Source organism: Oncorhynchus nerka, linkage group LG14, assembly GCF_034236695.1.
Source record: "Oncorhynchus nerka isolate Pitt River linkage group LG14, Oner_Uvic_2.0, whole genome shotgun sequence".
Lineage (NCBI taxonomy): Eukaryota > Metazoa > Chordata > Actinopteri > Salmoniformes > Salmonidae > Oncorhynchus > Oncorhynchus nerka.
The window spans coordinates 70,993,577-71,005,794 of NC_088409.1; the positions used below are offsets into that span (position 1 = coordinate 70,993,577).

Below are 12,218 nucleotides of genomic sequence, written 5' to 3' on the forward strand. Positions count from 1 at the left end.
TAGGGGAGGGTTTCGCCGGCCTGGATGTGCAGCTGGATTCCAGGTTAAGCATGCAGTGTGTCAAGAAGCAGTGCGCCTTGGTGGGGTCGTGTTTCAGAGGAAGCATGGCATGTTATCGGTTATTTAATCATTTGTAAATGCAATATAAACCCCTTATAAACCCTTGAAAGTGTTACCATGTAAATAGAGCTCATAGAATAGGTATTGGTTTGACAGGATTTATCAGTGATTTGTACATAGAGAGAACTTATCTGGTTAATTTGATTATACTTTAGTATTGTAATTGACTATGCTGTCTAGTCTGTTGCCTCAATCCAGGAAATCAACAGATAAATCATTTTGCAACAATGTGTTTCCTTTACTATTTTGATAGTTTCATGGATACTTTCACAATCTCTTGGCCACTGTATGAATGTTGGTTTTGTCATCCTTGGTGCAGATAATGTAGTGCACTACAACGCCACTTGGGGAACAGGTTGGTGCTGCTGAATTCTAATGCTTCCTCTGCTGCTTGAGCTTTCATCTTTTTTTGCAGGATGCTATAGGTGTCTGAACAGTGCAGCAAGGAACTGGGGCTAATAACAGGAGGCTTATTATAGCCCTAGCAACAGGAACGGGATTGGTGGCTGCGCAGGGTGAGCCTATCAGTTATTGGCTGGCAAGGGAGACAGTTCCAAGCACAGAAATTAATCTCATGAAAGCTTCAGTACAGCAGGCTGCAGTAAGACTGCAGTATAGCGTTGGGGGATCGAACAACTTGCCACTTCAGCTTATCAGTCAGTTTGGGGTGCTGTTTCCGTATTGGAATAAACAGATGTGCATGAATAATTGCTGTGTGTGTTTGAGAGAAACTACTGTCAGGGAATGGCAAATAGTATTGGTTTATAGCATCCACATGACAGAGATTTATTGTCATGTAAATTAATTGTAGGTGTTGAGTAAAGAATACTATATTTCACCCATAGGAAGAGAGTACAGTATACGTGGTCTCTATTGTTATAGCCTAGAAGTATGCTTTGATCCATATTGTTATAGCCTAGAAGTATGCTTTGATCCATATTGTGATGTTGTAGATGATGAGCAAAGCACCTTATCTCTCTCTCACACACACATGCACACATACACATTTTCTACCAACACCTACAAACATGTTTGAACTTTAATCTCTGACCCAGCATCTTTGACCCAGAACATGAACAGCACATGAGTGTTTCAAATGAGAGCACAGTGTCCCAAATGAGTTTCTCTGTCACACTGTCTATGGTGCACTAAACTCCTTTTTAAAATGTATATGGTGCACTACACTCTCTAAGTCTATGAGTAAAATACTGGAGGGGACAGGGAACATTGTAGCACCAAGTAAAATACTGTAGAGGACAGGGAACATTGTAGCACTGAGTAAAATACTGGAGAGGACAGGGAATATTGTAGCACTGAGTAAAATACTGGAGAGGACAGGAAATATTGTAGCACTGAGTAAAATACTGGAGAGGACAGGAAATATTGTAGCACTGAGTAAAATACTGGAGAGGACAGGAAATATTGTAGCACTGAGTAAAATACTGGAGGACAGGAAATATTGTAGCACTGAGTAAAATACTGGAGAGGACAGGAAATATTGTAGCACTGAGTAAAATACTGGAGAGGACAGGAAATATTGTAGCACTGAGTACAATACTGGAGAGGACAGGGAATATTGTAGCACTGAGTAAAATACTGGAAAGGACAGGAAATATTGTAGCACTGGATTCATAGGATGATGTATGGTGAATAAGCTGGTATGACACTAATAAATAAATAACATTTATATACTGACAAACTACTAACTTGAATAAGCAACAGATAGCAACAATGTTTCTTAATAACATCCTCCATTTTTATGGTAGTCGATTTGTTGACAAGATTATGTGCCTACAGTCTACATGTTTTCTGTTGTATAGCCATGGTCCCAAGCCTTTACTTGATTCAATGGAAGTTTAATTTAATTTCAGAGAAAAGAGAGCATACATGTTACAGTGGTGTTCTGCCTGAACTTACAGACACAAGGATCTGAGTGAACAAATTGAAAATAAATAAACACAAACAAAACATGTACTTAATGAACCATCCCTTATGATGTGTCCAAAAATCTACACCAAGCAAATGATAGAGTTTAAAGTTTCTTTCAGAGGAAAAGCAATCTGAATTGTTAACTCTCGCCATCTACGTTGACATACAGAGGGAAAAGTAACATTCAGGGTTCCAAAGTGGCCTTGTATACCAGAAGGGACTATGTAAATGAATGAAGTACCAGGTTTAATTACATGTGTTAACTGTACTTACTAAATGACATGTGTTAACCGTTCTTAGATTAGCATGGCAAAAATGGAAGGTATAACACCCTCTCTCTGTTGATGGCACTAGATGAATGGCATAAAGTAACACCCTAGGTTTATGAATATAAATATCTAAATCGGACACACCTCAAGGTGTTTGGGTTTGCCAGGGCAGATAATGGCCAGATAATGTCGGAGACCAAAAAAAAAATCAATAAATTGCTGAGTTTTGGCCAATTATGATCAAGATTATAAATAAAATAAAATCTAGAACATAGCAGCAAAATGGAAAACAACATCCTCAGAAATATCTATTCGGATACATGGTTAGCTCAGAGGATGTGAGATGTACAATGAGTTAAAGAATAAATGGCGTCCCAAATGGCACCCTATTGCCTATAGTGCACTACTTTTGGCCAAGACCCCATAGGGCTCTGGTCAAAAGTAGTGCACTATATAGGGAAGATGGTGGCATTTGGGACACTGTTAAAGTCCTAGATCATTTCGATCTGTTCTTTTGTCCTCGTGGGAATCATTCAGTTGGAACATTCAGCCCTCGGTGGTAAATAATGTTAACAGTGTATGACAAATGACTCTCCCTGTTTGCTTCAACCTGAAGTCCTAATAGCCAGCTATTATTTGACTAGCTTTTGCATTATATTGCATGAGCATAAATGTGCATTCACTGCACTGGAGTCATGCAAGTTTGTGTAGATCTAAAAGCATAAGTGGGTTTTTACTGTGTTGTTATAATTCTCTTTTTACATATATGGTTATGGAGGATGCCTATGGAGTATGCTAAATCAACTATTTCAAGAATAGCATACTAGCAGCACACGAGGTTACAACAAAACAAACGTTGACTTAGTGACATCACAACAATACATCAGACTGCCATGGAAATGGTGCATTTATAATTGTCATATAGTTTTTTAAAATTAGCATCATAGTTCTCACATTCAAGATATTCGTCACTCAAACAGCTAAAAGGTATAAAAACAAACCAAAAAAATGTATACTGTCAGAAATATATTGTGGTCCATGTTGTGAATTCATAACAGAAACAGATTCTGAAAACTTCACCATTGTTCAAACGGGTTAATAACATGACAAAATAAGTCATCAAATAGTTCAAAGAACAAAGTATTTGTTTTACAATGCCATTATTATAATTTAATGTGACAAAGCCATTATTATAATTTAACATGACAAACACCAGTTGGTAAGATTAAGCAAATCACTGGTGTGTTTTCCCCCCTTCCATTAACAAATTAAATACATATTGCATGCCACTATAGCAATGCTCATAACATGTCCATTTTTACAATCAACATTTTGATATAGCAAATTAAAACAAAATATGAATAAGTTATAAATAAGAAATAAATCAGACAAAGCCTATGTTTTCTCAATCATATGAATACTTAACACCCACAGTATAAGTTAATAAAGTCAAGCTACTGTATGTTTAAATACTTCACCAGCATGCACAATACTGAATAATCAATATTATTGGAGTAATCATCTTACACTGAAGAAACAGTGTCGTAGGCAAGTGCATTTAATAAAACAAACACAGAAGTAAACCACAAACTCCGCAGCTGCTTTAACATAATGACTCAGTTTTAAACTGTCTCTGCCTTTAGATAAACTCTATTGGAGTTTAAGCCATGGTTCCAGTATCATATTTAGAGCTGTCAGAGGACAGTCACATTGGATTTAATGCCAAATATACCTAAAACTAGAAGTCATGTGAAAGAGTAAATTGATAACAGTATATTATCCTTTACAATAAACATCCAAAATTTTAACAAAACATCTGCATTTGACTTTTTCTAGTTGATTTGGTCAGATTAATACTATTAGCATTTTCTTGGCTGTCCTGCACTCCCTTCAAGAGTGAGTGATACATCTTAAAGGGCAACTCCGCAACTTTTCAAAACTCATATTCATTATCTCCAGCACTAAACCAATGTCTACATATGTGAAAACGGCGCATTTGTATGTTTTGTTGACTTAAAAAATTAAATAAAAATAGCATTAAAATGTTCTACCCGATGACATCAAAAGTGTCAACATTTTAAAAACAGTGATTTTGAATGAAAAAGGAAACACTGCTCTTGATAGTATCACTGATCTTTAATAAGCTTACGTGTCGGCCTCACGGCCTTCGTCAGAGCTTTTGGGAGGTTTTTTAAACTAGCACCTTTATGTAGACCTAGCCCCGCCCACATCCGTTCCACGCATCCAAAGGGGTTGGAGGCGAAGGAAAAACAAATAAGTGCTACCAAATACGCATTTCATAAATATTCGAATGAAGTGTGTTATTAAGACGTATTAAACACGTCTGTAAAACCACAATGAGGACATCGACCTACCGAGCAAGTTTTCATTGATCATTAGCTACAAAAAAATAGAGCAATCTTAAATATGGGCATAATTCATGTTCAAATTCACAACAAATAAAAGTGATTTTCAAACACTGAGATTTGCGGTGATGTGGGGAGCAAGAACCCATCTCTGGCTAGAAATTCTGTGATGTCACAGAATCATTTTTTAGGATCTTTCTTCTTATCTTTTTAACCACAGATCATAGAAACGCGATGTTTTCACATAAGTAGACACTGGTTTGGTGCTGAGATAATGAATATGAGGTTGAAAAGTGGCTGAGTTGCTCGTACTGGAACCATTGCAAACTATTTGCAAACTTCCCCCCTTCCTCAAGTGTCTGCATCTCTATCATGCATAAACCTAACTACGCAGCTTCCCTTGGTACGACACCAGTCCCTATGCCAGTGTGAGACTGCCAAACCAATCCAACAACAACCACTTCAGGATTGACTGACATTTCAGTGGTTTTGGCAAATGTCAAAGATAAAATCAAGAAGACGGAGGCCCTTTCAACCATATATATCTATATATATTAGCCTAAGATGTAACCTCCCCTCACCTTTCTTTTGATTCTTTTCTTTTAACACATGGAAAAATAAAGAAGTGCTGCTGCGGTACGATCATCAGCAAAAGCGCCTGCCAAAGCCCACCGGCCCTTCATTATATATTTTCTCTAAGTGTGGTTTATTAATCTTTGTTGCCCTCCCCTCCTTCATCATCCTGCTGGTCACTTGTCCACAGTGTTAAGTTGTCTCGGAGCAGCTGCATGATGAGAGTTGAGTCTTTGTAGGAGTCCTCGTTCAGGGTGTCCAGCTCAGCAATAGCGTCATCGAAGGCGGTCTTGGCCAGATGACAGGCCTGCTCAGGGGCATTCTGGATCTCGTAGTAAAACACAGAGTAGTTGAGAGCCAAGCCGAGGCGGATGGGGTGGGTGGGCTGCATGTGCTCTTTGCTGATCTCATGGGCCTCGTTGTAAGCCTTCTCTGATGACTCAATGACGGTGGCCCTCTTCTCGCCCGTGGCCACCTCAGCCAGGTAGCGGTAGTAGTCGCCTTTCATCTTCAGGTAAAACACCTTGCTCTCGTGCTGCGTCTCGTTGCAGTTCTTGATCAGGTAGTTATCCAGCAGGTTGAGCACGTCCTGACACACAGTCTCTAGCTCCTTCTCAATCTTCTCTCTGTAGGCCCGAACCATCTCAATCTTTTTCTCATTTCCATCTGAAGAGGTCTTCTGCTCGATGCTAGAGATCACCCTCCAAGAGGAACGACGGGCCCCGACCACATTCTTATAGGCCACAGACAGGAGGTTCCTCTCCTCATTAGATAGCGCCTCATTCAGCTCTGTTACCTGGGGAGGGGACAGAGCAGTGGTCATAAATGCACTGTGTAAGACAGCCAATAACCCCCTAGTTTATGCATTCATGAATGTTAACAGTTATTTTTCAACAATATCACGTACAGAAGATATGGTTTTACATTAAATCATATCAGAACATGTCACAACCCTATATAGTATCACACCTATCATATCTACGGTACAGTATGATCTGTTAGAATTCAAACTGGATGCACATACAGCACTGCATTGGAAATGAGCAAGATTCAATTCGTTTCCATGGCAATCAGCTCACTTAGTGCACCAGTAGATCAAACTGCCACGTGGACAGCTAATGCTCGCAAGTGGAGAACCAGATTGAAGATAGTGAGAGAGTGGGGGTGGGGGTTGGGACTGGAGAGAGGGCAGAGGGTTGGAGGTAGCTATGTTCCCACAAGGAATCCAGGGGCAGCTGCAGTGTAAGTGTAGACGGTCAGTCGATCATCGCACAGGCAGTTCACGTGTCTCCCTGACCTTCTCCTCTGCTTTAAACGGACCTTTTCACCTGTCTAAAACCCTATGTAATGCTGTCACCCTGGACATGCTTTGAACCTACTACTTGACTCTATACGTACAAGGTGGGAGGTAATGTGTTAATCCTGGGAATGTCAAATAGTGTACAGTAAAAAGTACAACTGATCAGTAACCTTTGAACTTTTAACGTTGTATATCCTGACGACTTGGTCTAAATGCTACACCTCGTTCTAACCTACAAGGTATTTTAGTGTCTGATTTAAAGACATTACATTTACATTTACATTTAAGTCATTTAGCAGACGCTCTTATCCAGAGCGACTTACAACATTAGGTAGCAAATTACAATAAGTAACAATAAATATTCTCAAGACTTATTATAATGAACCCACACACAAATGTCACATATACAGTATCTTTCCTGGGTCATTCTAACAATTCGGTGCCTTTTGAGATGTGTAACTTGGTGGGAAAAAAAGGTTTGATTTCACCTACTTTTAACATTGTCAAAGATCACATGTTTAACATAATAAAATAAACATGTTTTAAAATCTCAAGAGGCTAAATAAAAAAGTCAAATAAAGTAACAGGGTTGACCGTAACACAGCTGACATCTTAAATCAGCCATAAATTCCCTTTTGACAGGGGGAAATGGATGTTTGTGTGCAACAGGAAGGGTCAATTGAATGCAAGGTTCAAAAAAGTAAATTAAATTGTTAAAACATTCCTAGTCAGTCTATGGGTAACACTGTTGACGTGTTACGCTCAACCCACTCAGTTTACCACAAAACACCTAAAAATGGCCAAAAAGAGTAGAACCAGCTTATCTGCTTTTACACTATGATTTGACTATTAGATGTTCAATGTTTATTTTTTATAATCTATTTAACTCTGCATTATTGGAAAAGGACCCTTAAGTAAGCATTTCACTGTTAGTCTACATATGTTGTCTATGAAGAATGTGACAAACAATATTTGATTTGTTTATTTTGATGACATTTTTTTTAAAGGAATAGGGTAGACCTTAAAATGAAGGGCAGTATGTTGTTTTTACCTTAAATGGAATCAATAATCACATGAAATAAAGAATAATATTCAGAAATGATCTTTTCAAAACAACAAAACAACTAGAGCTTTACAATAACGATGAAATTCTGGGGTTAAGTAGGTTAAAGTCTTCCTGAAAAATCACAGACAGTGCACAGAGGGACATGTCACAATGCTGAATCTTTATTCATGTTAAAAATCTGATTCATTTAATTATTCATGTGGTCTATATTAAAGGGCATTTCATTTAATATAACTTGCTTTTAAAATGCAATATTTGCGCAACATTCATCATTAAAATATCAAAGGGATGCAAAAGAAACACGTTATGGAACAACCCCCATATGTGTGTTGAATCACATTAAGAGCAACTGAAAAGACCGGAGACGATCAATATCACTTCCAATCCACTTCCAGATAACCTTACATTGATAAAACACACGTATTTATAGCCACCTAAATCAATATCTGCAAAAATAATTAGATGATCTAGATTAGAACTATAGAGAGGGAAGATGCTGACAGCAAAAGGCTACAGAGGAAATGTAGCTAAATGGGTGGCCCATTCTAGCTAAGTGCTCTCTCTCATTGAGAAGCTAACGTTGCTCCTTTCTGGTGAGCTGATGTGACATTACCCTCCCAGCCTGATAGAGGAGCATAAAGAATGCGGCTGATAGGTGACATCACAGCCATCGTGTGCATGGATGACAGAATATTTCTAAACAGGCCTTTTCCCTTCCCAGCTTGAAATGCAAGAACATACAATTCACAGCTCAAATGCCATGGCATTACTAAGCAAATGTTAAATGACTAATTGTTAGTCCATCTGATTGTAATGGATCCGTAAGAAACCTAATGGACAGAGAGTGCACAAGACCACAAGCCCATCGTATGCATTTCTTGTCAGTGAATCATCATTGTACCAAAATGCTGATGTCAGTGAATATAACTGAAGAGAGGCAGCCTACCATACTGATCTGAATACCTAATTGCCAAGCTGAACAATTATTGATGGGCTGGGTAAAAATCTGTCACGACTATCCTGAACACATTATGCTACTGTAAATACATGACATAATAAAAATAAAGAAATGTCTTCAACGCATTCACTGACAAAGCAGCACTGCTTATAGTTGCCTCTTACTGCATTGATGCATTAAGGAACCAATGCAAACATGTATGCAGGATAATATTGTACTGTACAAGGTGAGATCTGAACATAAAAGTATACTTCTCATTGCTTGTTCCTGCCATCAAGAGAACCCTGGCTGCAGTGGCAGGGGATGTCCCATTGGAGAGGGGAACGAGTACACACCACTACACTGCAAAAGGCCCAATTCTGACTGCATGCACTGACACAGCAGATTGCTTAAAGGGAAAGGAATCCTACAGGCAGACATCACTAAAATGCTATCGCTTGCAACAAAAAATCTGCAGGGGAAAGATATCTAAATTATGCAGGCGATGAGACAAAGTATTACTAGAAAGTAATAAATGGTTAAGATTTAATTTCATTACAATGAGAAAAAGTTGTTGAGTAGCGTTTTAATACTAAAGCACTAGGCTACATAATGATTGGAGGAGACTGGGCATATAGGTTTAGGGCCTAATGACAATGCATTTTCACAGTGTGAGACCTGTATCAATAAACCAAACAATAACCTACATTTCATTAAAATTGCTTTAAAGAACACACAGCTCAACCATATCCAGACATACAGTATGTCTAGAGGCTACTGCACACGTTGACATTGACACACAATGTGACATACAGGTGCATTGCAGAATGATAATGTAGCTCAACAACTGAACGCAAAAGGATCAATATCCAATCTGATCATTGACTCACTGCAATATGACAAAATACAGAACATTCTAGGATGAATTTTGCTGCCTCCTACATTTGTTTTGTGTAAAGAGCTGGAAACAGAATACCATGTATGCAGGAATAGATCCTCATCCAGAGAACATCTGTAGCCTATATGAACAGATATACAGTACCAGTCAAAAGTTTGGACACACCTACTTATTTAAGGGGTTTTCTGTATTTTTACTACTTATTGGCTGATTTTCCTTCACTCCGCAGTCCAACTCATCCCAAGCCATCTCAATTGGGTTGAGGTCAGGTGATTATGGAGGCCAGGTAATCTGATGCAGCTCTCCATAACTCTCCTTCTTTCACAGCCTGGAGGTGTGTTTTGGGTCATTGTTCTGTTGAAAAGCAAACGATAGTGGGACTAAGTGCAAACCAGATGGGATGGTGTATCGCTGCAGAATGCTGTGGTAGCCATGCTGGTTAAGTGTGCCTTGAATTCTTAATAAATCACCAGCAAAGCACCCCCACACCTCCATGCTTCACGGTTGTAACCACACATGCGGAGATCATCCGTTCACCTACTCTGCGTCTCACAAAGACACGGCGGTTGGAACCAAAAATCTCAAATTTGGACTCATCAGACCAAAGGACAGATTTCCACTGGTCTAATGTCCATTGCTTGTGTTTATTGGCTCAAGCAAGTCTCTTCTTCTTAGTGATCTCCTTTAGTAGTGGTTTCTTTGCAGCTGAAATTTCTGAGGCTGGTAACTCTAATGAACGTATCCTATGCAGCAGAGGTAACTCTGGGTCCTCCATTCCTGTGGCGGTCCTCATGACAGCCAGTTTCATCATACCGCTTGATGGTTTTTGCGACTGCACTTGAAGAAACTTTCAAAGCTCTTGAAATATTCTGGATTGACTGACCTTAATTTCTTAAAGTAATGATGGACTGTCGTTTCTCTTTGCTTATTTGAGTGGTTTTTGCCATAATATGGACTTGGTCTTTTAGCAAATCTTCTGTATACCACCCCTACCTTGTCACAACACAACTGATTGGTTCAAACACATTAAGAAGGAAAGAAATTCCACAAATGACCTTTTAACAAGGCACACCTGTTTATTGAAATGTATTCCAAGTGACTACCTCATGAAGCTGGTTGAGAGAATGCCAAGAGTGTGCAAAGCTGTCATCAAGGCAAAGGGTGGCTACTTTGAATAATCTCAAATATATGCATTTGTTTAACACTTTTTTGGTTACTACATGATTCCATGTAGAAAATAGTAAAAATAAAGAAAAACCCTGGAATGAGTAGGTGTGTCCAAAATTTTGACTGGTACTGTATGTATGTATGTATGTATGAATGTATGTATGTATGTATGTATGTATGTATGCATGCATGTATGTATGTATGAGTGTATGTATGTATATGAATCAATAGAGGACACATTTAATTTACAAAAATGTATTTAAAATATGACTATTATTACTAGGCTATTATTTAATTAAATCTAGATATTACAGGAAGAATCAATCAATATTTGAACAACCTCACGTGGCAATATCCCAAAGACCAAATTGTAAACGATCTGAATGTAATAAATCACATAGGGATATTAAATCCCACTGGGCATACACTGGTTGAATCAAAGTTGTTTCTACGTAATTTCTATGAAATTATGTTAAAACCAACGTGGAATAGACGTTGAATCGACGTCTGTGCCCAGCGGCATAGAACACTTATCAAATGTTGTAATGTGAGGGACACGTTTGACAGAGAAATCAATGTTCTTTGGTGCCTCCGAATACATTTCGTGGTAATATTACTCCACTGTATTTCTTTTAAAGGCACGAGACAGGCACCGCCCAAGCACTGCCCAAGGAGCATTCGATAGCAAATATTGATTGCCTTTCTTGAATGTTTGAGCTCCAAATTTTGGCTATTTTATTCGTTATAAATAAACAGTGATCGAGCCCTATGAAACATACGTGATATTCTGAATGGTCTAGGCTAGTATTGGTGTATCTCTATACACATCCGTGACAAATCTCCAGGAATGCAATCAAATATCTAAATAGAGAATTCATATTTATTAGAATTACATTGAGAGAATTCAATGTTTCATTGAACACCATATCACATACCTTATTCATACAGTAGTCAATTCACATGCAATGATTTTGAAGGAGACTTACCGATTTCATGGCAGCTGCCATATCATCATACCTTTCAGCCTGTTCAGCCAGCCTGGCTTTCTGCACCAGCTGCTCGCGATCAACCATCTTAATATTTGGTTAGTGTGAACGTTATTCTATAGGTTTTGGGATGAAATTATATGTGTACGACTCGCAATGCTGTGAAACTCTATGTGAACCTAGGCTGCAGCTGTTCGGTGCAGTCTGTGCTAGTGCCGACGGGACACCCTTTCTCGTTCCTCACACTTTCCCCGGACTGCGTCATCACTCAGAAAGGTGGGTGTCTTGCTACTGATGAAACAGTCCTTATATGGGAATCCAGAGGTCCTGCATATGTGGGATGAGAGCGAATCAGATTTCCTGTTTCATTCCCACTAGGCAAGCAATGGCTATGTGGGAAAATGAGTCCAATATGTATCCTTAGTGACTCTAAACCTAACCCTTACCCTAACCCATAACCCTAAGCCTAACCTTAACTTCATGTCCACACCCCAGCTCAACCTTACCTCTACCTGACACCTGTCACTGAACTAACCAACCACAGTTACCAACGCAAAGGGTGACCCCTCCTGGCAGGATAAGCTTAATACAACTATTTATCATATGC

At 38.9% G+C, this 12,218-nt stretch overlaps 1 protein-coding gene across 1 annotated transcript; it reads right to left on the reverse strand.

Annotated features, from left to right (window-relative positions):
• Positions 1-1,901: 1,901 nt before the first annotated feature.
• Positions 1,902-11,866, reverse strand: LOC115141814 (14-3-3 protein gamma-2-like). The gene is made up of 2 exons (XM_029681036.2): positions 11,612-11,866; positions 1,902-6,053 (listed from the first exon to the last, which is right to left on the reverse strand). The coding sequence occupies exons 1-2, from the start codon at positions 11,696-11,698 to the stop codon at positions 5,394-5,396; spliced, it is 747 nt and encodes a 248-aa protein (XP_029536896.1). The 5' UTR covers positions 11,699-11,866; the 3' UTR covers positions 1,902-5,393.
• Between the last annotated feature and the right edge of the window lie 352 nt (positions 11,867-12,218).

Bases quoted from the DNA above. Each gene is read 5' to 3' on its own strand.
- LOC115141814 (XM_029681036.2), bottom strand. From the start codon at position 11,698: ATGGTTGATCGCGAGCAGCTGGTGCAGAAAGCCAGGCTGGCTGAACAG. The intron at 6,054-11,611 runs GTAAGTCTCCTT...TCCCCTCCCCAG, and splicing joins TGGCAGCTGCCATGAAATCG to GTAACAGAGCTGAATGAGGC.